Here is a 26,814-nt window from a genome sequence, read left to right on the forward strand (position 1 = left end):
ACGCCGTCTCCCCTTCAAATACCCTGGATCAGCCGGGGCTGGTCCTCGGCAGGCAACAGTTCAAATATAGTCTTTGCTATCTGTAGTATTTCTTTTAAAAATAATAGACACTGTGACTCCTCCACCCACCTTTTGAGCCGCAAAACACTTTGTTCAAGCTAAAATTTAACTGAGAAGCCCACTATTTAAAGTCAGTAAAGGTAGAGGTTTTCCATTAGAAGCCTGAATCAGTGACCACTGCCCCTCGTTGCTGTGCCCCATTTTATATCCCTCACACTGCAGCCATCTTGAAACCTCTCCTTCCCCACCACCAGAGGTCGTTTTTTAAGGCACAGTTTGGAGAACACTGCCGTAAGCTATGTGGCACATTTTGGTTAAGTAAATAGCATATGGCTGTCAAATAGAGTTAACATGTAGGCTGATAATTAAAAGAAAATATTACAAAATATCTTGTAAACACAAGCACAGAAGAAAAATACATTAAGCACGATTTAGTCTTTGGTGACTCAGGATCTGATAACCACTCAGTAATATTGAAGACTGACAATTACATGACCCTTCTTCTGTGTCCTACACGATACCCAGATTATCCTGCTCACTCAGTAACCACATAGAGCAGGACATATTATGCCTACCCTACAAATGACCAAACTGGAGCTTCAAGAAGTTACAAATTTACCCAAGACCATACAGCAAATGGAGGGACAGGAATTGAGAGTCAGGCAGCTGGACATCAGAGCACAGGGCTTAACTCTCAAAACGACCCACTGATAATTATCATCACTTTGACAATCAATGGGAAGCGAGTTACAGAAGCAAGGCAATGCCAATATGTAGATGGCTTTACCAGACCCAATTCTAGACTGGACACTTCCTTACTTTATCTAGAAAAGTACAACAAAGGCTCAAGGGTTCATCACTTTTTAGGCACTTTAAATGCAGGTTGCAATATGAGATGATGCTTTAGTTGGTGTTTGAATTCCAAACTCTTTTTAAAACGATGGCTCATTTCTGTAAACGAGGTAAAATGTGATTTCTGCATTTGCAGAAAATTTCTTTGCCTTTGAAATCTCCTGCAGATATTCACAGACACACCCAACCAAGAGTTTACCTGTTTTACTGAAATTGCCAATCACCCAATCATGTGAAAAGGCAGCTAAGTGAAAATAAAAATGGATACTATTTTGAGCTGTGTGCTCAGTCATGTCCGACTCTTTGCAACTTCATGGACTGTAGCCTGCTAGGCTCCTCTGTCCATGGAATCTTCCAGGCAAGAATACTGGAGTGGGTTGCCATTTCCTCATCATTCTGATAAATGGTCATAACTTGTTTTTTTGGATTGCTATTATTCTTTTGCACTCTGTAAGAGCTGGCATTTCTAAATTGCTGGCATTTCCAGGAACTAGCATACTCTAGAGGTGGAGGGTAAGAGAAGGTGTGTGTTCCCTAGCGATGGTTTGCTCTTTTATCTGATTTGGCTTCCTCACTTAAAAGGCCCCAGGGCCTTCTGGTCAGACTGTGATGAAGTCTGGGGCCACCCTTTGGAGAGAGGCTTGGCTATCTGGGTAACTCCAGAGAACCCCTGAATGAGTGTGTTTAGGATGTGCTGTGCATGGGCTGGTATTTGAGGTGAGTTGCAGGAGGCATCGGAGAAGGCAATGGTACCCCACTCCAGTACTCTTGCCTGGAAAATCCCATGGACAGAGAAGACTGGTAGGCTGCAGTCCATGGGGTCACTAAGAGTCGGACACGACTGAGCGACTTCACTTTCACTTTTCACTTTCATGCATTGGAGAAGGAAATGGCAACCCACTCCAGTGTTCTTGCCTGGAGAGTCCCAGGAATAGGGGAGCCTGGCGGGCTGCCATCTATGGGGTCGCACAGAGTCAGACACGACTGAAGTGACTTAGCAGCAGCAGCAGCAGACAGCATCTTGAGATTTGGCATTTTCTGATATGTCTCTATTGCCAGAAACAGCCAATGTTTGCAGGATCTGTTACATAAATAGAATAAAGAATGAGAGGTTGATCTCTTCTTGTTCTCAAATATTTGATGGATAAAGAGTGACAGTGGTTAGATCAACTAGAGAAATTAATATGAGCACTATAGCTAATTTATTATAAAATATTTTCAAAAAGGTATTTTTTATTCCTTTTGGTGCTGTATGTTTCATCTTGTTCAATCCATTGTTCAATTCTAATTGAAGTTTTGAAATGTGAGAGGCCTCTATAAACATACTGCTAAATCAAAAACTATTTTTAAAGTATCATTTTTATTCCATTTGTATGCAGAGTAAATTGCAGTTGTGTGAACATTTAGCCTAGCAGGTGGTCTATGACCCAAAATGACAACATACTTCCAGATGTTGAATCTCATGTAACATTAATTTGAGCACTAATTGTTCTTAGTTTTATGCTCATAAACCTCTACCTACGTCCGAAAAGCCCTGAGCCTCTGATGGGTATGAAAATTAACCAGACTATATTGTCCTTTGGTAGGAAAGTTGAATTGATTAAAGATGTCTTCTTTGCTCCTGTCATGTCAGAAGAAAACTTGGGAGAAATAAATCCCTTAAGGCATTCGTTTACAATTTATCACAATTGCAGATGAAATTTGGATGACTAGGACCAAAACTATTATTAAAAAATCAGTTTGCAGGTATGACACCGTTCCAAATTTTTACCATTAAGAAAGCAGATTTTTAAAAAAAATACCAAAGATAGATGATACAAACTTAGTTTCTTGTAGAAACATGATCTTTCAATTCTTTGGCCTCCAAGTGAAAGATGTCCAACTCTCAGCAAAAGAGGGTAATGTTTGCCCTTTATCAAGAACCTTTTATTGTACCTCAGGAGGCTGGAGCTGACTGGCAGGTACTCAAGTCATTCTTGTTCTTTGACCTTCTGTATGTTCCCTCCTTTCTCCTTGAAGTCACCTTCCTGAAGCTCAGTGACAGTTTCTGTCTCTCTGTCCCTCTCTTTGCCTTTCTGTCTGTCTGTGTCTCCCTTTCTCTCTTACCCACATGCCTACTGCTTCCCCTTCCTCCCTCTCTCTTCTATGCTGTCTCTTACTGTTATTTTCTTCATATAAACACTACTGGGGGAATTTCTCTATTCTTGTGGCATTAGCTACTACTTCTAATCAAAAGACTGGGGGATCCAAAGCCATAGTCTCATCTACAAAATTTCCCGCATCACGTTTCCCAGTGCCTACTGGGACACTGGAGAAGGCAATGGCACCCCACTCCAGTACTTTTGCCTAGAAAATCCCATGGACGGAGGAGCCTGGTAGGCTGTAGTCCAGGGGGTCGCTAGAGTCGGACACGACTGAGCAACTTCACTTTCACTTTTCATTTTCATGCATTGGAGAAGGAAATGGCAACCCACTCCAGTGTTTTTGCCTGGAGAATCCCAGGGATGGGGGAGCCTGATGGGCTGCTGCCTTTGGGGTTGCACAGAGTCGGACACGACTGAAGCAACTTAGCAGCAGCAGCAGTCCATAAAGGGGCTTCCCTGGTGGCTCAGTGGTAGAGAACCTGCCTGCCAATGCAGGAGATGTGGGTTTGATCCCTGGGTTGGGAAGATCCCCTGGAGAAGGAATTAGCAACCCACTCCAGTATTCTTACCTGGGAAATTCCGTGGACAGAGAAGTCTGGTGGACTACAGTCCATGGGGCCGCAAAAGAGTCAGACATAACTTAGCAACTAAAACAACAGTCCATAAAGGGCTTCCTAAGTACTTCAGAGTGAGTGAGTGAAGTCACTCAGTCGTGTTTGACTCTCTGCGACCCCATGGACTGTAGCCTACAAGGATCCTCTGTCCATGGAATTTTCCAGGCAAGAGTACTAGAGTAGGTTGCCATTTCCTTCTCCAACGGATCTTCCCGACCCAGGGATCGAACCTAGGTCTCCCACATTGCAGGCAGACGCTTTACCGTCCGAGCCGCAAGTACTTCAGAACCTCCTCCCAAACTCTTAAAGAACACCTAGACTTTTCATTCCAGAGTGCATCTCCTCATGTTTAATGGGGTTATGTCTCATCACTCCAATAAGTTTTAATCCTCTTGAAGATAACATTGTCAAGTTATCTTCATGCTCCAAGCACCGAGTAGGTGCTCAGTCAATACTTGAATTGAATCTAAAAAAAAAAACAAAAACAAAAAACTTTTCTTAATCCTGTATTTTTAATGGTCCAGTAAGAATAGAACTTCAAAAAAATCAAGGCTAATTAGATGTTCAGAGCTTCTGAGATAGGATTTATTTCTCTGTTACAATGGTACGATCACTCACCTAGAGCCAGACATCCTGGAATGCAAAGTCAATTGGGCTTTAGGAAGCATCCCTACGAACAAAGCTAGTGGAGGTGATGGAATTCCAGCTGAGCTATTTCAAATCCTAAAGATGATGCTGTTAAAGTGTTGCACTCAATATGCCAGCAGATTGGAACACTCAGTGGTGGCCACAGGACTGGAAAAGATCAGTTTTCATTCCAATCCCAAAGAAAGGCAATGCCAAAGAATGTTCAAACTGCTACACAGTTGCACTCATCTCATACATCAACAAAGTAATGCTCAAAATTCTCCAAGCTAAGCTTCAACAATACGTGAACTGAGAAATTCCAGATATTCAAGCTGGATTCAGAAAAGGCAGAGGAACCAGAGATCAAATTGCCAACATCCGCTGGATCATCGAAAAAGCAAGAGAGTTCCAGAAAAACATCAATTTCTGCTTCATTGACTATGCTAAAGCCTTTGACTGTGTGGATGACAACAAATATGGAAAATTCTTCGAGTTGGGAATACCAGACCACCTGTCCTGCCTCCTCAGAAATCTGTAGGCAGGTCAAGAAGCAACAGTTAGAACTGGACATGGAACAACAGACTGGTTCCAAATCAGGAAAGAAGTACGTCAAGTATTGTCACCCTGCTTACTTAACTTCTATGCAGAGTACATCATGAGAAATGCTGAGCTGGATGAAACACAAGCTGGAATCAAGATGGCCGGGAGAAATATCAATAACCTCAGATATGCAGATGACACCACCTTTATGGCAGAAAGTGAAGAGGAACTAAAGTGCCTTTTGATGAAAGTCAAAGAGGAGAGTTAAAAAGCTGGCTTAAAACTCAATATTCAAAAAATGAAGATCACGGCATCTGGTCCCATCACTTCATGGCAAATAGATGGGGAAACAACGGAAACAGTGACAAACATTTTTCTTGGGCTCCAAAATCACTTCGGACTGTGACTGCAGCCATGAAATTAAAAGACGCTTACTCCTTGGAAGAAAAGCTATGACAAACATAGACAGCATATTAAAAAGCAGAGACGTTACTTTGCCAACAAAGATCCATCTAGTCAAAGCTGTGGTTTTTCCAGTAGTCAAGTATGGATGTGAGAGGTGGACCATAAAGAAAGCTGAGCACTGAAGAATTAATGCTTTTTAACTGTGGAGTTGGAGAAGACTCCTGAGAGTCCCTTGGACTGCAAGAAGATCCAACCAGTCCATCCTAAGGGAAATCAGTCCTGAATATTCATTGGAAGGACCGATGCTGAAGCTCCAGTACTTTGGCCACCTGATGCAAAGAAGTGACTCATTGGAAAAGACCCTGATGGTGGGAAAGATTGAAGGCAGGAGGAGAAGGGGATGACAGAGGATGAAATGTTTGGATGGCATCACTGACTCAATGGACATGAGTTTGGGTAAACTCCGGGAGTTGGTGATGGACAGGGATGCCTGGTGTGCTGCAGTCCATGGGGTCGCAGAGTTGGACCTGACTGAGCGACAGAACCAAACTTAACTGAAATTTAGAAAAGAATATCACACAATCTTTGTTTTTCATTTTCCCTAAACATTAAGTGGTTTCTGGTCAATTTACAAAGGGTAAGTGAGGTAAAATAATCTGTATTAGATAACTCAGGGTAGTTGGTGCTCAAATGAACAGACCAGCTCTGCTGAGATGGAAGAATTAGTTTCATATTCAGGTTGCGCTCTTGATGCAGCTTGTTCTCTGGGAAACGTGGAGTCTTTGTCACTAAGAAGATTGGATATATGGAGAATCTGGCTAAGTGAAACTGTCAGAAGCACCAGAAAAGCACCTGCAAAAATGTGAACTATTGAGTATAGATCAGCTGACTCATCTCTATGTAGGAGGGACTGCTTATTTTCATGAAGCTACGTATCTGTAAAATAAAATTTGAGCTCTCTGGACATAAAGTAGAAAGCACAGATACCACCATCATCAATATTTTCTGTTGGACACCTCAACATAGCCACAGTCAACAGATTGTGGATGAACTTTTTAAAGCAATTTGGAAAAAAGAAAAGTCATAGAGATTTTAAAACTTTTTTTAGAAATACGCAAATTTGCCAAGGTTCTCTTATCACCTTTCCCTAAGTTTCATTTCCTCTCTATTTTCCAGTGTCTATGTCATTTCTCTGCCCTTTGTCCATAACAAAATGTTCTGACATTTTGGGTTAGAGCAAAATCTCATTTCTAAAGGTCCCAGTTGTTCACTGCGAGATGGGACCATGTCAGTTTTATATGACTTCCTTTTAGTGCTCAGTTTCAGAGTTTAGTTTCTCCAGTCCCTTCATAATGCCAGCACTTTGTCACTACTTCTTTCCCAATCATTTTCTGAGCTTTATCTTGTACTTCTTTTAATACCGATACCTCTGTCTTGGAAGTTATCCACAAATTCACATCAGCAAGAAAATAGCAAAAGGCAGCAGCTTTTGCAGCTAACTTATCATTATTGCCCCCCCCATAAATAATAAAAGTTTCCACTTTTAAAAGCATAGTGTATTTTGATTTTTGCATTTGATGTGTGAGAAAGCTATATGTATAATGAATCTTTGTATAAAAAATTGTATTTTCCTTTTGACCTTCGTTATAATGTCAGAGCTGTAGATGCAAGTGAAAAAACTTGGTTTTCATTCCTAATTTTCCCTTTAGGCTGCTGGGCTACTTCTCCAAACCAATCTTGGTATGTTTTCTCTCATAACCCATTTGTAAAATGTGAAAAAATTAATAACTACATAAGATTTTTATATGTAGTTTATTTTTATTTCACTTGAAATTCTTATTGTTTCTGAAGTTTTATGTTTAATCAGCTGTATTGTATTTATTCTGGGGAAGTTCCTTAATTCCATCCCTAACAAAGTAGATTTGAGACAAACAGGAAAGATATTATTTCCTTCAATATTTGTCAGATTCACAGTTAGTGAAATAACATATTTTCGCTATAATGCCCTGAATTTCTGGGGCCTGGAGTAGGATTATTTTTCCCCTTCTTTGAGAATTTTAACTCTAGGCATGGGATAAGGTTTGAATTTATACTATACCTAGATGCCCAGGAAATCTCAGTTCCAGAAACAAAGGCTCTCTTATTGGTAGGACTCTCTAGTGTTTGGAAAAATCAAAAGAAATCCCTGGGAGGAAACAAAGTCAACCCAAACTCTACTGGATTCTCATATGTAAAGCCACACTGAATAGTGGCTTGCACCCAAGAGTAAATAACATACACATGTTACTATCTACAGTGAGTGAGAGATGGTGGGGTATCATAGGAAAATAGTTGGTCTTTGTCCCCAGTTTCTGGCATAGAGCTTCTATGAGGCTTGGAATTTCCTGAGTGGTAACGGATAATAGGAGTGTCTTTTGTTCTAATGAGGTGACTCTTGGCAGACCCCAGAGAGCTTATGCCAGGATGGGGGCTAGTCTCAAGAAAGACCAAGCCTTGATTGGAAACATGGAACTTTCAGCCTCATTCTTCATGCTCTGGGGAGACAGGCTGGAGATTGAGTTAATCACCAGTGGCCAATGATTAAACCAATCATGATGAAACCTCCATAAACCTCCCAGATGATGGGGTGTGGAGAGCTTCTGGGTTAGTGCAGTTCAATGAGGTACTGGGAGAGTGGTGCACCCAGAGAGCTTGGGAGCTCCCTAAACACACACACACACACACACACACACACACACACACCTCTACATACCTTACTTTGCCCTGTTTTTCCATACGATGTTACCAAAAAAATCCAAATGAACTTTTTGGCAAACCCAATATCTCTTCAGTTTGGCTGTTCTTGAGTTGTATCCTTTATGATAAACTAGTAAGTAAAGCACTTCCTGAGTACTATAAGTCATCCTGGAAAATTATAAGACCTAAATTTGGGATGGTGGGAACCCCCAATTTATAACTTCTTGATTAGAAGTATAGGAGACCTGGAACTTGTGACTGGCATCTGAAGTTGAGGGGACAGTCTTGTAGGATAGAGCCCTTAGTCTGTGAGGTCTGTACTAACTCTGGATAATTAGTACCAAAGTTGAATTATTAAAAGCCCAGTTGGTGGCTGAGAGTTAGAGCACTGGTACAGAAAACACCCACATATTTGGTGTCAAAAGTGTTGTGAGGAAAAGGCAATCCTATATTTGGGGTCAGAAGTGAGATTTGCTAAAATGGTTTTGGCTCATGGAAACATGTGGTTTGGGAAAAAAAGGATAAAAGAGTGGAGGGTGAGAAGTCTTTGATTCCTGGGTGGCCACTCGTGGTGTGCAACTGCAGTTGTGCTGTGATCAGTTACTAAAGATAAGAGTTACCCATTGTAGCAATGAACCCAACCATTCACTGAATGCATTAAGAAATACAAACTAACAAGAGAAAAGCAAAATGTACAATCTTGATTATCATTACTTGTTACAGCTAAAATGAAATTAAAAGAGAGTTCTGAATTGGATTAACATTTACAGTCCATGGGGTTCCAAAAAATGGGACATGACTGAGTGACTAACACTCATTCAGATTCAAAATGGATGGCATAGAGAGACAAAGAAATAGAAAATATAAGGAACGGCTTCAGTGATAACGGAAAATTGGATGAATAGAGGTAACAAGTGTCCAGCTAAAATTCTTCAATGAAAGAATAGCAAGGAGTAAGGATTAGTATTTTTTTTTTAATGTTGACAATTTTTCAGATTATATGAATTTTTCAGAATATATGAATACATAACTCCTTAGATTATGGAGCATGGTGACTTCCAGGTGAGGACAGTGTTTATGTTGGTAGGAGGTAAGGAATGGTTGGGGATTTTTCAGAGGCTGGTAGAGGATACCTGGATAGCTAGCAGCGTGTTTTTTTTTTTTTTTTTTTTTTTACTTTATTTATTCTGTAATAATTAGTTTAGCTGAGCATTTGTTTTGTGTAAATTTAAATGTCTGTGATATTTCACAATAAAAATGATTTAAAGAATAAATGAGAAAAGATGAATAAATGAGGGGACTTTCCTGGTGGTCCAGTGGTTAAAAAACTGTGCTTCTAATGCAGAGGGCCTGGGTTCAATCCCTTGTCCGGTAACTAAGATCCCACATACCAATGTGGCATGGCCAAAAAGTAAATTAAAAAAAAAAAAAAAAGAATAACAAATAACTTGGATGGGGCTCTATTTTAGGTGTGAAAAGCAGTGATTATCTCTGGACCACAAGATTATCAAGAAAAGCTCCTTCCTAAAAGGTGTAAGGTAACTGAGCCAAGTATTAAAGCATAAGTAAATAGGATCTGAATGCCAAATATGTAAAACTGAAGGAAGAAAAAAGGATAATACTGCAAAATAGAAATTTCCAATTCTGCACACAACCGATTTGTAGAGTTTAAAATTAAGAACACAGAGACATTGTTTTACATAATTGAGAGTTCAGTCTTTAGGGATTTTAATGCTCAGATGCATGATTCATTAGATAGCAGTGCCTAACGATTAACTATGATATTACAGAGTGGCTAGATTAGACAACATAAGTAAGTGTTTCAGGAAAAATAAAATCTTAACATGAATATTTACCTCACTGCTCCTTTACCTGCTGAAATGAGCTCAGTTTATTTCGAAATTATTGTGGAGCTTTTTTTTTTTTTTAATGTAGACTGAGGTAACTGGTGATGGATAAGAGCCTGAGAAACTGTTAAGGCTGCCAAGATTGATACAAGAAAGGGATTACTCTGTTCATGAAGGAATAAACTTGGGGAGTGTATTTGGAGAGCTTAGAGTGGGAAAAGAGACTTGGTGGGAAGCTGCCGTGTAAGTGTGTGCATGTGTACATTACAGGCTTTCTCTGAGCATGATGGATAAAATACCTCTGACATCTGCTTTCTGCCATGTATCTCATTCCAACCACAGCACCTTGCCCCAACACATTGGTTTTTCTTAAGAGGCTAGAGTAAAAACTTTACTTCCATTTATTTTTGAATTACTGACTGGTATTTCTTTAAATGAAACATTGTTTGTCTTCAGTCAGGTCCCATAAGAAAACACATTAAGCAGGATGCATTACACTTTCAGAGAAGTCCAGGAGAAATGCAATCATAGAAGGCAAGAGACAGTAGATGATGGAGACCAGAGGTGAACAATGTTGTAACCTGCTACTGCAAAGGATAAGTGGGCTGCTCACTGAGAAGTGTTTACTCTCATTAGACAGGATAGTGCTGGAACACCACTCTTCCCATTGGGGAGACCAACAGCTTAGTATTTTAAGAACAGAGACTTTAGCCCTGTATATGAGGAATTTCTTTACTTTGGGAATGATTCTCTATTTCTACAAAGAATTCTTGTGGTACAAACATGAGATTATTTATCTTTATAACCAATCTGGCTGTAACACTTTCATAATAATATTGGACATGTAGGCTCTTTAGTTCCATAAACTTTTCCATTTGATAAAGTGAGTTAGAAAGAGGAGGAAAATAGTTTAATTTTGGAAGTTCTTTATCATGCTAAAATTATAGAAGAAGAAAGAATAAAATAAGGAATTTTAACTTCACATTTTAGAGAGCATAAGACTGTATTATCCTTACTGGTAAATGATGACTGAACAAGAACAAGGTTATAAATTTCAGTGAAAAGCAATTTTTAAAGGTCTATTTTAAAACAATATATTATTTCTCTGAACATACATATTTACTCTTGGGAATTAAATTACATTGGAAAGACAAAATATGACTCTATCCACCTAAGTGTTAAAGTAATTGATATCTGATCCAGAAAACTTTTCTATTAAACATTACTAAGCACAGATCCATTACTGAATATTTATTTATTTAGCAAATAAATCTTGATATTTTCATCAAGTGGAGACAGGATATGCTTATTGTATTACTTTATTATTATTAAAATACAACCATGCAAGAATAAGAACTATAGAGAATTGCATTATTTCATTGGAATCTATGAATAAAAATCTCAAGCAAAATCTTTATAAATGAAAACATAATAATTCTAGGGTTAGTGAATTATTATTTGTTTTATATATGCTGACTACTCTGCATGAATCAAACTAGATTTTTCCTTAAATAAGAAAAATGGATAGCTACACTACTAAAATTCAGTAATGTTTTTCCTCCATGAGATGTAGTACAATATAGCTCTATTATAATATAGCTTTAAGATTTTGGTGGGTCTTACCACATTCCCCACATAGCAAAGAATGCACAGTGAATTCCTGAGGATATATAAGCCTGGTTGTGTGATGAGGCAGATTTGAATATTGACCCTCCCTTATCAGTCTTGTAGAGGTTATAAGGGCAATATAAATATGGTCTTAGTGCTTGCCACTGAGGGAGGCTTCCCTGGTGGCTCAATCAGTAAAGAATCCGCCTGCAATGTGGAAGACCTGGGTTCAATCTTTGGGTTGGGAAGATCCCCTGGAGAAGGACATGACATCCTACTCAAGTACTCTTGCCTGGAGAATTCCAAGGACAGGGGAGCCTGGTGGGCTACAATCCATGGGATTGCAAAGAGTCAGACATAACTGAGCAACTAAGCACAGCACTGAGGGTGAAGTGAGTTTTTCTCATAATAAATCACTAATTTAGTTGGTCTATTTAATAAAATATTAAAACTATTTAGACCTCTATGAATTTCAAAATGAGTTTTTTACAGTTTTTTCCCTTTGCAATTTATTTTTCATGTGAAAATCCCTGATAAGGGTGACTGTGAATTAGGGGTTAGCTAGAAAGAACACACTGCCTGGGGGATCTCTATAACGAATACTCTTCTTGCTTATCACCATCACCTCTGCCAGCTATTACTGGGCTCACAGCATTGTCACATGACCACAGAGTAATGAACTCAATACTGTGTGTGCTTGCTGAAGGTGACCTGGAGTTGGGCAGAGTTTCTGAGTTGGAGGTTTGTGTGCCAGCCTCTGCTGGGAGAGCTAAATGTATTAGTCTCCAAGTTTTAATGATAATACCTACTTATCCTGTAGAACTTTGATAAGTAGACTTTTTATCCAATATCTTCAAGGTACAGATTTTATGACCTTCATCTGTTGACTGTTGATTTAGATGACTTCTAAAACTCCTACTTGTGACCTCAGTTTTCCCTGCTGAAATGCAAACTGTGTAATTGTGTTCTGTCTCCTGTGGGGCATCTGTGTCTCTCCTGAAATGTTGCCTTTCTTTGAGTGGATACAAACACATATGTATGAGAACATCCACCTGTAGTTGTTCAAGGAAGGATGAGTGAGTGGGAGGTAGAAGGGTATGTACACAAACTGAGTGTTTCTGAGAGTGAGTTTGACTGCACATAGGGGGATGTTTATTCTTTCTCCATTGAGTTCACATGAATTTATTGTGTACACTGTAGATGGAGTAGGAAAGCATCTACTAGTTATGATGTAAGGTAGTCTGTTAGAGTTAAGTCACCTGATTTAACAGAGAATCTCCAAATCTCAGTGATCTGAGACAAGAGAATTTTTTTTTTTTTAATTTGTGTAGGTATTCAGTGGGTTGCCTTTCATATGGTCATTCAGGGATCTAAGTTTCTTTTGCCTCGTAGCTTCTTTAGTTCTGCAGTTCTACCCACTCAGTCAGTAGCAAGGGAAAGAGAATTCTATATGGCAGAAGTTTATAGGTCAGGCCTGCGAGTGGCATATATTATTTCTATCCACATTCAAACACTGTTATTGAGTCACCAACCTCACTGAAGTGTAAAGAAAGCTGGAAATGTCTTCTGGTTATGCATGTAGGGGGAAAAGAAAATAGTTTGGTAAACAACTAGCTAGTCTTTGCCACTTTTGGTGGCAAGGACTTCTAATCCCAAACTGCTCTTTCATCTGTTTTCTCCTCCACCATTCTTTTAATTAGAATCAGCCTTCCATTCCATAATTTGAGCTTAGGTTTTAATTGAAATATTCTTTAGAAGAGAGGAAAAATACAGTCCAACTTTCACCCTGAAGTATAAATGATTACAGTCAGGTATATTGTAGCACTACCTAGTATATTGTCTGGAATATATGTACTTAATAAATGTTTGATGAATAAATAAGTAGCTGAATATACAACTCATCACCATTGTAGATCTTCTTGTCCTGAGGATCTTGGGATTCTGGAGCATAGAAAAAAGGATAAGAGAAATGGCAGAATAACACAGCAAGTTGGAGAGAGGACTAAAGTGACTTCCAGTCTCCAGGGGAGAAGAGGAAATCTCTAGAGTGGGATCTAGAATTAGCATTCTGGCAGGGAGAGGGGATCTTAGAAGGTAGCTCTTGTCTGGGCCAATTTGTGTTATAGGGTGGCTGATGTACATATAAAAAGAATCTGCACCAGAAAGCAGTATGGGGACTCATATAGGTGCCCTTGGATGACCTGATGAGGTCACATAAAAGTGACCCCATCAGGTCCTGCTCAAACTAACAAAACTGTCTCAAGTTGCACTAGCCGTGTAATCAGCAGCTGTGCCAGCCTGCACCAGACTTTGGAAGAGGACTCTTTCCTCACATGCCCTCAGGCTTCTGGGCTTCCCTGATGGCTCAGCAGGTAAAGAATCCACCTGCAATACAGGAGATTAGATCCCTGGGTTGGGAAGACCTCTGAAGGAGGTGATGGCAACCCATTCCAGGATGTTAGCCTGAAGAATCTCATGGACAGAGGAGCCTGGCAGGCTACAGTGTGGTGGATCACAATGAGTTAGACACTACTGAGGTGACTGAGAACACACGCACAAGCAAGAGTGTTGAAACCAGAGTAGAAGGAGAAGAAAGTCCCATGGAAAGGGGGGAAAATGGTGAATTGGATCAGATAATTACTGAAGAGAATCTAAATTTTAGAAATGATTGGATGGGATTGTGTCCCGTGGGGTGGGAGAGAATACATTTTTGGCTCTGGGCAGATCAAAGGCAAATGTGTAGGTTAAAAAAAATTCTTATGTTTGTACACATTTGCTGTGTAACTGTCCAGTTACACTGCATGGCTACTTGTTGAAATAAGTAACTGAATACATTTTTGGCAACATAGAAGCTTCTTAAATTCTATCAAAGCAGATAAAAGGAGAATCCTGGGGCTTCCCAGGTCAATCAGTGGTAAAGAAATCCACAGCCAATGCAGGAGACACAAGGTGAGAGTTTGATCCCTGGGTTGGCAAGATCTTCGGAGGAGGAGGAAATGACAGTCCACTTGACGATTCTTGCCTGGAAAATTCCATGGATAGAAGAGCCTGGTGGGCTACAGTCCATAAGGTTGCAAAGAGTCAGTCGTGACTGAGCATGCTCGCCACAACAAACCATTGTTCTTCTAGGCCCTATCTTTCTTTGTATGACTCACTGTCTAGCTACTGCCTTTAGCTACTGATACCTGCCCAAATCATCACTCTGCACCTCTTGTGAGAAATATACAGAAGCTAAAGACCACATCTGACCTCCTCTCTTCCTCACCTTGGGATTACCTGAGGGGAAAAGAAGACATGCCACTAAGACTCGCACATACAGTTAGTAATAGTGGATTCACCGTCACTCCAGCAATAGCTTTGGAGAGACCCTTTAATCAGTGCAACAGAGGCAAATAATGCATGTGATCAATGTAATAGTCTGTTAACCCAAAGTACCCATCATACAGAGCAAAGAACCCAACCAGTCCTTACGAAATTTAAAATTCAAGATTGCCTTCTCTACCTCCCTTTCTCCTTCAGAGACTGCGTCTTTTCTCTCTCTGTTCTCATACAGCACTGTCACAATCCAGCAATTAGTAATTATAAAATAATAGAAACAATCATCAGTAACTTATAATTATCTTCTCTTTCATAGTATAAGATTCTTTAGCATGAATCGCCTTGCCAACAAATCATAATTCATCTTGATAACAAGTTTGATGGAGTCACATGAGACATGAATCTGGCTCATTAATGTTATTATTGTTTTTAAATCTTCAGTGGCAACAGTGCTTCCTAAGTATTAATTAATCTTCATAACTTCTCTGTGAAGTAGGTTAAATATAACTAAATTTATTCTACCAGTAGAGAAATTGGCAAATCGGTGATCTCCTCAATGAATCTCTCTTCATTACCAATGGATCTGAGAGCAGATGTGGAAATAACTGAATCTTATTAATTTTCCATGATACTAGATTGACATAACTTGTGTGTGCTCTTGATTTCACTCTTTTCCTCCCCAAAGCCCTCTGAAGATATCCATAACAAAATTATAAGTGATTTATAACAATTGACAAAAATTGTGAGTTCTGAAATATTTTTATCTACTCTCTTAAAAATGCTCAAATTAAGTAAATTATCATCAGTGGTCATTATAGAGTGTGATTTCTTCTCTTTCTATGCCTTCAAATTTTCATTGTTCCTTAAGGTTTTACTGGTTATATTTTTAAAATATCTTTTTTTCTGAAGAGCTTGAGGCATTGTGGAAGAAACAGATTCCATAGGACCTAAAGTTAATGCTTTAGTCCCATCTTGGCTTCTATCAGATGGAAATAAGGTACTCCAATGACGGGGTACAATCCATGTCCATGCGACAACATGGATTCAAATCCAAGGCTCGCCACCACTGATGTGGTTTTCTGCATATCTTTGGAAAAACTGTTTGTTTCTTCTGGTTACCGTTCTCATTTCTACCTGAGAATCATCTTAGTCACTTGAGTTATGAGAGTAACAAGAGATAATGAATGTTGAGTAGCTGGCACCTTAAAAGTGATCACTAATGGAGTGTTATTAATCATATAAATCAGTGATTTGACTCCAAAACCCTAGCAAAAGGAATGCAGGGGGCTTAACAGGAAGATACAATATTAGGTGTATGTACTTAGAGATTTTGCTTAACATGGTAGTCATTGTTGATGGGCTTTTAATTTTGGAAGTAACAAAATAGTCTTTAATATTGTTTTGAGTCAATGATTTAAAGACAGTAAAGGCTTTTACTGTCAAAACCGAAAGCTTTTGACAACTCTTAGTATCTTAGATAACTAGATATTTCTATCTCTGTTAGGGATTGGCTCTTAATTTAATACAAGAAAATTCTTAATTTAGAATAACATTTGGAACATGGTAGAAAGTATTAAATGAATAAAAGCAATTGGCTTCCAGAGACAAAAAGAGTGAAAAAGAACACCACAAGTGTTGTGTTCTTTGTATACATTTGACTATCCAGATCTCCTTTGGATACCAGTGGCTGAAGAACATTAAAAAAAAAAAAAAAAAGAGGCGCATTTGAGGTATGAGATAGATGGAGCTAGGAAAATAGAAAGAGAAGGGACTAGAGAAAAAATTTCTTCTTCAGGAAAATACTAGAATCACCTAGTCTACTGATGAAGGATATGAAAAAAGGTGACATTTTACACAAGTTACTCCTTCATTTTTTTTTTTAAATCTTAGAGTTTCTAAGTGTTACCTCTCCTCTTAAAAAAAGAAACATGACTGATGACACAAGGGATATTACACCAGACCTATAAGGCTAGCTCTACATAAAACCTAGAAATAACTTTCTATTTCAACTCAGTTCAGTTCAGTTCAGTCACTCAGTTGTGTCCGACTCTGTGACCCCATGAATCGCAGCATGCCAGGCCTCCCTGTTCATCACCAACTCCTAGAGCTCACCCAAACTAGTGTGCATTGAATTGGTGATGCCATCCAGCCACCTCATCCTCTGTTATCCCCTTCTCCTCCTGCCCCCAATCCCTCCCAGCATCAGGGTCTTTTCCAATGAGTCAACTCTTCGCATGAAGTGGCCAAAGTATTGGAGTTTCAGTCTCAGCATCAGTCCTTCCAATGAACACCCAGGACTGATCTCCTTTAGGATGGACTGGTTGGATCTCCTTGCAGTCCAAGGGACTCTCAAGAGTCTTCTCCAACACCACAGTTTAAAAGCATCGATTCTTTGGTGCTCAGCCTTCTTCACAGTCCAACTCTCACATCCATACATGACCACTGGAAAAACCATAGCCTTTCAACTCAACAGATTAATAATAATAAAAAAAAATCCTTAAAACAGAAATAACAAAAATCAGAAACATCCCTGTATTTGTTTTTTATGAAAATAAAGCATCAGCTGATACTTTGAAGATACTGATTCTTACCTGTGTAGATAAACTCCACATACGCAGGATGAATTTTTGTGAAAACTTCTTTTACTTTTTCTATTTTATCAGCTCTGATTTTTGTTGCAAATGGTGTGTACATAACTGAGAAAGATTCCGCTCTGGTGATGGCTTCCTCAATCATGGCCTAAGAGAAAGCAAATAACCCATTTGGCATCAATAACAATATATGACTTTTTAAGAATGTAAAAAAAAATAATTACCTTTATGGATGATTTAAAAATCTATATACTGTACTGCAGAGATAACATTTTGGTCTTGAATATTCATTAGAATGAACTTTTAATTAGTTCTGGAAATACTATTTCATATTAGGAAAACCAATTAAATGGAGAAAGTTTGTAAACAGACACCTCTAAACTGAGCTTGCTTTAAGATAAAAATAAAAATTCTGTTTTCTGAGGTGTCATTTTTAACTTGGTCTGAAACATCAAATTCTTAAGCCTAATATAATTATCCTATGAACAGACACTGATGAGCAATTTGTTCTTTAAAAAAGTAATTAAAATATCTAGATTTAAGTATTGTCTATAAATAACCTGACAGGCTAAACAAACTATATTTTTCTTCTTCCAATACCTGGCAAAGTCTTTTGGAGGTATAAAAAAAAACCTTTCTCAATTCCCTCCTAGCAAAGCTTTCCTTCCCTGCAGATCACAATGGCTGAGCCATTTGAGATGGATTCAACTATTTAAGAATTTCTTTAAATTTTCTTTGTTCATGTATGGTACCATTCTTGATAAAGCTTGTCATCACCCAGAGCTTCCTGTTTTAACAAGGTCCATTACTATTTGAAACAGACCAAAAGGGAAGTTATGTGAAGTTTTAAAAAGGAATTATTCCTTTCCTACAACTTTTCCTTCTAACAAGCTTTGACAATTGAATAAAAAGTGGAACTGTCTATAGTTATCTCATTTTTCTGAAAATAGCATAAAAGAATATTATAAAAATTCATATATACTTACAGAAATAGTTTTTCCCCTGACAACTCAGAGTGTCAACAACCAATAAGGAAAAATAATAGATTTGAAGTTTCCAACAAAGAAAATCATTTAACAAACAGCAACTTTATTATTACCGGCATGCTGCTGCTGCTGCTGCTAAGTCGCTTCAGTCATGTCCGACTCTGTGCGACCCCATAGATGGCAGTCCCCAGGCTCCCCCATCCCTGGGATTCTCCTGGCAAGAACACTGGAGTGGGTTGCCATTTCCTTCTCCAATGTGTGAAAGTGAAAAGTGAAAGTGAAGTCGCTCAGTCGTGTCCGACTCTTAGCGACCTCATGGACTGCAGCCTACCAGGCTCCTCTATCCATGGGATTTTCCAGGCAAGAGTACTGGAGTGGGGTGCCATTGCCTTCTCCGTATTACCAGCATGGTGTATTGTTAAACAAGTTTTAGGCTAATATTAAACTCAGTAAGGAATTGATTTTAAACTGAGAGACTTAATTTAATTTGTTGATATCCTACTTCATTCCTCAGTGACTCCAAATGGCTTCTATGATCAGTTTTCTAACTTACAACTTAAATTTGTTGTGGGGCAAATTTCTGAATGGCTGAAGGAAAGAACTTGTCCACAAGACTGTCCTTTCCAGGTCTGATGAACTGGAAGGGGAACAAAGAATATGATTGTGATGCCAAATCCAGAGCCAGCAACTCAATGGAGGGAGCCATGGATTATGAAGCAGTGGATTCTGAGGGTGCAGCAGGTCTGGATGCTGAGGCCTGGATGCGACGATGGAAGGCTTACAAAGGGCAATGCAGGCAGCAGGTCTGGAATTCAGAGACGTGGATTAAGAACTCAAGCTGTTTAGGTACCAGGTTCTGGTCTTCCAACAAAAAATAAATATCCTTTATATTGGGTAGGAGAATATTTTCTCCAACTTCGTGCTTCATTGTTTATTGCTGGAACGTGGAATATGCTGGAATATATTTATTGGTGCAACTAATTCTGGGATGGCCTGTCCAGACCAAGAAAGTAAGTAGTTGTACCTGGATTCGTGCGGAGTGAGGTGCTGAAGAAGGAAGTTGTTCTAGATCTCAGTTTGAAGGTGTTGATCTGCCTTCACTGCCTTTTGTAGGCTCCTAGTTCCTATGTGAGTTTGCTAGGCCTGCCATAACAAAGTTTCACAGACTGGGTGGCTGAAACAACATAAATTTATTTTATCATAGTTCCAGTGGCTATAAGTCTGAGATCCAGGTGTCTGCAGGGTTGATTTCTTTTTATACCTCTCTCTTTGGCTAGTAGATGGCCAGGTACCTTCTCCTGTGTCTTCACATGTTTTTCCCTCTGTGTGTGTCTGTATTCTAATCTCCTCTTACACTGGTCATATTGGATTGTTGTTGTTCAGTCACCCAGTCATGTCTGACCCTTTGTAACCCCATGGGCTACAGCACGCCAGGCCTCCCGGTCCCTCACCACTTTCTGGAGTTTGCCCAAATTCGTATCAATTGCATAGTGATGCCATCCAACCATCTCATCCTCCAATACCCTCTTCTCCTTCTGCCCTCTATCTTTCTCAGCATCAGGGATTTTTCCAAAGAGTTGGCTCTTTGCATCAGATGTCCAAAATACTGGAACTTCAGCTTCAGCATTAGCCCTTCCAATGAGTATTCAGGGTTGATTTCCTTTAAGGTTGACTGGTTTGATCTCCTTGCTGTCCAGGGAACTCTCAGGAGTCTTCCCCAGCACGACAGTTCGAAGGCATCAATTTTTGGCACTTAGCCTTCTTTATGAACCAACTCTCACATCCGTACATGACTACTGGAAAAACCGTAGCTCTGACTATATGGACCTTTGTTGGCAAAGTGATGTTTCTGCTTTTTAATATGCTGTCTAGGTTTATTATAGCTTTTCTTCTAAGGAGCTAGCATCTTTTAATTTCATGGCTACAGTCTCCTTCTGCAATGATTTAGGAGTCCAATTCCCTGTCTATTTGCCATGAAGTGATGGGACTGGAAGCCATGATCTTAGCTTTTTGAATGTTGAGGTTTAAGCCAGCCTTTTCACTCTCCTCTTTCATCCTTATCAAGAGGCTTTTTAGTTCCTCTTCACTTTCTGCCATTAGAGTGGTATCATCTGCATATCTGAGGTTGTTGACGTTTCTCCCACCTATCTTGATTCCAGCTTACAACTCATCCAGCTGGGCATTTCTCATCATGTGCTAAGCGTATGAGTTAAACAAACAGGGAGACAACAGAGAGCCCTGTCGTACTCCTTGCCCAATTTTGAACCAGTCCGGTTCTAACTGTTGCTTTTTGATCAGCCAACAGGTTTCTCAGGAGATAGGTAAGATGGTCTGGTATTCCCATCTCTTTAAGAGCTTTCCACAGTTTGTTGTGATCCTCACAGTCAAAGGCTTTATATTGGATTAAATCCCATTTAAAGACCTCGTTTTAACTTAATTACTTTTTTAAAGACCCTATTTGCAAATACAATCACCATCTACAGCCTGGGGTTAGGACTAGCGTATGAATTTTGCAGGGGACATGGTTCAGCCCATAACACTTCCTAACATCCAAATAGCCTTTCTGGCGGTCTCTCTGAATAGCTTGGTGAAGGATATGTTGCTTTAAATTCTGGATCAAATAATTTTAGTGAAGGTATTTAATCCTCTACTTTGCTTCCAGAAAGGTATTAACAGTATCCCAGTAAGGCCAAGACAGAAGAAAACATTCTCTCCATCCCATTTCTCTTTCAATTGCTGGCAGCTTAAGTGATGCTGGCAGAATAGCTTTGCCTTTAAGCCATCACACAGCAGGACAGGAAGACTCATGCCCAAGAGCCTACACCAGCTTTTGTTTTTGCAAGTGGCAGAAGAGCGGTTTTCACGACAGTTTGATCTGCTTGTTTAAGGCATTGTGCTCTTGGCTTAATGCTCAAGACATGTCATGTAGGCTTTCACAGTGTTCTTCACTCAGGAGGGTATATGCTGGAGTATATACCCTCCCTCTCTCTTCACTCAGAGTCAGTAGAACTGGGGTTCTTTTGTGGCTTCTGCTCTCCATCTTGAAGATGAGTAAAGAAGTGAGTGAGTGAGCAGACTGTGTAAGAATAAAATTGAACTTTCAATGGAGACACTTTCTCAGATGAAATTACTACAGCCCCAAGAAGAAATAGTGCAATGTAATTTTAAATATATATTTACATATAAAGTTTTAAACACATATATTTAAAATATAAATGTACACACACATATGTAACATTTCTGGTATATTGTTGACTAATTTATTTGTGAAGTAGTCTAAGTCTAGAAAAATTTAGCTTTAAAATACTTATTATTATTATTTAAAATAGTGGGAATTTTTTATTGTTTTTGGTTGGGCACCAAAATATCAGGTTTTCATTTTGTGATGGCAGTAATAATTTAGAATTGGGCTTGTTTTACATGAGCAATCTATGTCCATTTTTAAAAAAAATTATTTTATTGAAGTAGGTGACACTGGTGGTAAAGAATCTGCCTACAATGCAGGAGCTCTAGGAGATGTGAGTTTGATCCCTGGGTGGGGAAGATCCCCTGGAGAATGAAATGGCAACCACTCCAGTATTCTTTCCTGGAAAATTCCATGGACAGAGGAGCCTGGAGGGTTACAGTCCATGGAGTCGCAAAGAGTGAGCAATGGCTTAGTGACTAAGTACATACTTGACTTACATTGTTGTATTTCTGCTGTACAGTAAAGTGATTCACTTATATATGTATATGTACATATACATTTTTTTCCATTTTCTTTTCCACTGTGGTTTATCACAGGATATTGAATATAGTTCCCTGTGTTACACAGTAGGACCTTGCTGTTTATCCATTCACTACTATAAGAGTTCACATCTGCTGATCCCAAACTCCCAATCCATTCCTCCCTGCACCTTCCTCCCCCAGCAATCACAGGTCTATTCTCTATGTGAGTCTGTTTCTGTTTCATAGATAAGTTCATATATAATTTATTTATTTATTTTTGGCTGTGCTGTGTCTTTATTGCTGCATGAAGACAGCCATCTCTATTTTCTCTAGTTGTGGAGAGTAGAGGGCAGCCTAGTTGCTGTGTGCAGGCTTCTCACTGTGGTGGCTTCTCTTGTTGCAAAGCATGGGCTCCAGGTTTCATGGACTTCAATAGTTGTGGCGTGTGGGCTCAGTACTTCTGCCTCCTGGGCTCTGGGGCACAGGTTCAACAGTTTTGGCACATGCGCTTAGTTCCTCCATAGCTTGTGGGATCTTCCTGGACCAGGGATCGAACTCAAGTCTCCGGCATTGACAGGTGGATATTTCACCACTGAGCCACCAGGGAAGTCCTGTGGCATATTTTAGATTCCAGATATTAGTGATATCATATGGTATTTGCTTTCTCTTTCTGACTTACTTCACTTACTATTACAATCTCTAAGTCCACTGATATTGCTGCAAAGGGCATTATTTCATTACTTTTTATGGCCAAGTAGTATTCCAAGGTATATATGTACCACATCTTCATCCATTCATCTGATGATGGACATTTAGTTTGTTTCCGTGTTGTGGCTGTTGTGAATAATGCTGCTATGAGCATAGGGGTGGATGTATCTTTTTGAATTGTAGCTTTGCTTGGATGTATGCCCAGGAGTGGGATTGCTAAATCATATGGCAACTTTTAGTTTTCTCCGTGGTGGCTGCACCAATTTACTTTTCCACTAGCAGTGTAGAAGCGTTTTCTCTTCTCCATACCTTCATCGGTATTTATTGTTTGTAGATTTTAATGAATAATCGAATGTGGGTAAACTGAAGATTTTAAATGCAAAGATTTTTTTTTAAACTGGGATATTTTATAATAATGATAGATATTAAAATATAAATTTTAATTTACTTTTTACCACCAAAGATTTTCCTTGGTTTTGAAAATAAAGAGGTGAGAAATTGAAGCTTGTAAAAAAAAAAAAAAAAGTAAGTGCACTGAAAATGAAGGCAGATTTCAAATGGTCATTTTTAACTTGACAAAAATTTTCTGCAATTGTGTCATTCTTTCCCAATGTGTGAGGTTTTCTGATGTCAATAAATGTCTCACGTATGCAGAGAATGGGGAGCAGAATCAGTTTGCATGACCTGCTGTTGTGTGCATTGCTATTAGTTTTGCTTTCTTTGCTGCTACACAAAAAGAAGCTTTGAAATTAGGTGTTCACATTTGACCAGACCACCTGACCTGCCTCTTGATAAATTTGTTTGCAGGTCAGGAAGCAACAGTTAGAACTGGACATGGAACAACAGACTGGTTCCAAATAGGAAAAGGAGTACGTCAAGGCTGTATATTGTCACCCTGTTTATTTAACTTATATGCAGAGTACATCATGAGAAATGCTGGACTGGAAGAAGCACAAGCTGGAATCAAGATTGCCGGGAGAAATATCAATAACCTCAGATATGCAGATGACACCACCCTTATGGCAGAAAGTGAAGAGGAACTCAAAAGCCTCTTGATGAAAGTGAAAGTGGAGTTGAAAGTGAAAAAGTTGGCTTAAAGCTCAACATTCAGAAAACCAAGATCATGGCATCTGGTCCCATCACTTCATGGGAAATAGATGGGGAAACCGTGGAAACAGTGTCAGACTTTATTTTGGGGGGCTCCAAAATCACTGCAGATGGTGATTGCAGCCATGAAATTAAAAGACGCTTATTCCTTGGAAGGAAAGTTATGTCCAACCTAGATAGCGTATTGAAAAGCAGAGACATCACTTTGCCAACAAAAGTCCATCTAGTCAAGGCTATGGTTTTTCCTGTGGTCATGTATGGATGTGAGAGTTGGACTGTGAAGAAGGCTGAGCACCGAAGAACTGATGCTTTTGAACTGTGGTGTTGGAGAAGACTCTTGAGAGTCCCTTGGACTGCAAGGAGATCCAACCAGTCCATTCTGAAGGAGATCAGCCCTGGGATTTCTTTGGAAGGAATGATGCTAAAGCTGAAACTCCAGTACTTTGGCCACCTCATGCGAAGAGTTGACTCATTGGAAAAGACTCTGATTCTGGGAAGGATTGGGGGCAGGAGGAGAAGGGGACGCCAGAGGATGAGATGGCTGGATGGCATCACTGACTTGATGGACGTGAGTCTGAGTGAACTCCGGGAGTTGGTGATGGACAGGGAGGCCTGGCATGCTGCTGAAACTCCAGTACTTTGGCCACCTCATGCGAAGAGTTGACTCATTGGAAAAGAGTCTGATGCTGGGAGGGATTGGGGGCAGGAGGAGAAGGGGACAACAGAGGATGAGATGGCTGGATGGCATCACTGACTCGATGGACGTGAGTCTGAGTGAACTCCGGGAGTTGGTGATGGACAGGGAGGCCTGGCATGCTGCGATTCATGGGGTCACAAAGAGTCGGACACAACTGAGCAACTGAACTGAACTGAATAATTCTCTATTGTTATCCTCATGTTATCAAGTTTTAAGACTTATAGTTATACAAACCAAGAGTATATGTGGGCAGCTCACTTCCTCTACAAACAGTAACATAATAATTTCTCCTTATACTTTAGCTAAGCAAAAAAGAGCATTTGCTACTTCAGAACTCAACTTGCCCAGGATAATTGTAAACCAAGAAAGACCTGGAGAGATAGGGAAGAGAGATACTCTATCAAGAATAAAGGAAAAGCAATCAAAGTAGTGGAAAATGATGACTAGCGAAAAAGAAAAGAAACAAAATTTATCTTCTTCTTCTAAATCCAAGTGGGTTGATTCTTCCTGGTAAATTTTTAAGAGGACTTAAAGCACCCAGGATAAATCTTGCAGTAACCATAAGCCTCAGACATTTCCAGGATGATGGAATTATAAAAATTTCCCCCTTTTTGCTGGAGGATTTGGATAAATTGTAACCTTTTAACTATGTATCCAATGATGGTGGTTCAGTGAGTAGAATTCCTGTCACTGCTAATTAGAAAATGTGATAAAGTTATTATAGATTATTATCAAATTATTCCTTTAATGTTCCTATTATCGGGGTTGCCCATAATTGCAGTAAATTTCTTTACTTACAGGATTAAACCTGGAAGGAATCTTGGGAATTTTCCAGTTCAATTCACTGAATTGCAGATGGCTTAAGTGACTTGGAGAGGCATAAGTGACTTTTCTAAGGATTAACAGCTTTTTAATTTTATAGAATTTAGAATTAGGTTTTCAAATATTATGTTTCACATTCTCTTTGGAAAATTATGTTTTTATTTTCTCAGCTTTATCCTCGTGTTTAAAACAGCCATAGTAGACATACCATCTTAAATTCTGAAGTATTTAATTTAGTTTTGCAGTATATGTAAGTGCTGCAGAATTTTAGAACATATATAGATCTATTTATTTACCTACCTACCCATTTCCTGGACACCTGGTTAGGCATTTTCCCTTGTAGTTAGGTGTGGCCATGTGGCTGAGTGTGGGCCAATGGAATGTAGGCAGGAATGATATTCTTTCCAAATTTAGCCCATAAAACTTGCCTAGTATGATCTATTTTCTTTCCTTATCAGCTACCTAGAGAGGAAGACTCCCAGGATGTGGATGAAGATGGAGCTACAGGATGGAAGGAGTACAGGTTCTCCTGTTGCTGACTGGAGGACAATCAGCCAGGAACACCCACATTGGACTGTATTGTAAGTGAGAAATCAACGTTTATTAAGTTACTAGAATTTTGGAGGTTTTAAAAAAATAATTTAATGTATGTATTTATTTTATTTTTGGGCTGTGCTGGGTCTTCATTGCTGCATGGGCTTTTCTCTAGTTGCAGCGAGCAGGGGCTGCTCTAGTTGTGGTGTGCCAGCTTATCATTGTGGTGGCTTCTCTTGTTGAGGGGCACAGGCTCTAGGGTGCATGGGCTGAGTGGATGTGTCACCCAGGCTCAACAGTTGTGGTGCATGGACTTAGCTGCTCCGTGGCATGTGGGATCTTCCCGGACCAGGGATTGAACTCATGTCTCCTGCTTTGGCAGGTGGATTCTTTACCATGGATCCACCAGGGACGCCCTGGAGTTGTTTGTTGTAGTAGTTAGTCTACCTTAATACACAAACACTATTCAAGGAAAATTGGAATCTCTCTCATAATCCATTTTTTTTCTACTAAGTCTTATGTATTATAAAAAAAAGTAAAGAAAAAAGATATTTTAAGATGAAATAACTTCTCATTTAGCAGTGTGATAAATGTTTCTATATATCTTATGCTTTAATTTTCCTAAAGTCCATATAAGTAAGTGGATTCATCCTAGTGGATAAATATTATGATTGTATTGTTTTATCTTCAGTTGACACTATTAGATTCAAAGGAACCAATGCTATATTTGAAAGCTATAAATGATTGAGAGGGACCCTTTAGTCCTTAGTGGTTAATATGGCTCTTTGTTAATATTAATAATGATGAAATTTGGAATGACACCTAGTATTTTCTAGAACACAGAAAAATAAAATTGTTAAGCAATATTTTTCAAACTTTATCCTTTTTAAATATATATGAATTTAATTCG

The 26,814-nt window shown here is 39.2% G+C and overlaps 1 protein-coding gene across 1 annotated transcript in view; it reads right to left on the reverse strand.

The window, feature by feature from the left end:
• The window catches only part of SPATA16 (spermatogenesis associated 16), a 283,069-nt gene that overhangs the window by 59,090 nt on the left and 197,165 nt on the right, over nt 1–26,814 (reverse strand). Inside the window, exon 6 of the mRNA XM_086318894.1 lies at nt 17,343–17,490. Coding sequence (XP_086175020.1) covers nt 17,343–17,490 — 148 coding nt within the window. The remainder of the gene's footprint in view (nt 1–17,342; nt 17,491–26,814) is intronic.

Source organism: Bos grunniens, chromosome 1, assembly GCF_055505025.1.
Source record: "Bos grunniens cultivar Pamir isolate PY7600 chromosome 1, Bosgru_T2T1.0, whole genome shotgun sequence".
NCBI lineage: Eukaryota > Metazoa > Chordata > Mammalia > Artiodactyla > Bovidae > Bos > Bos grunniens.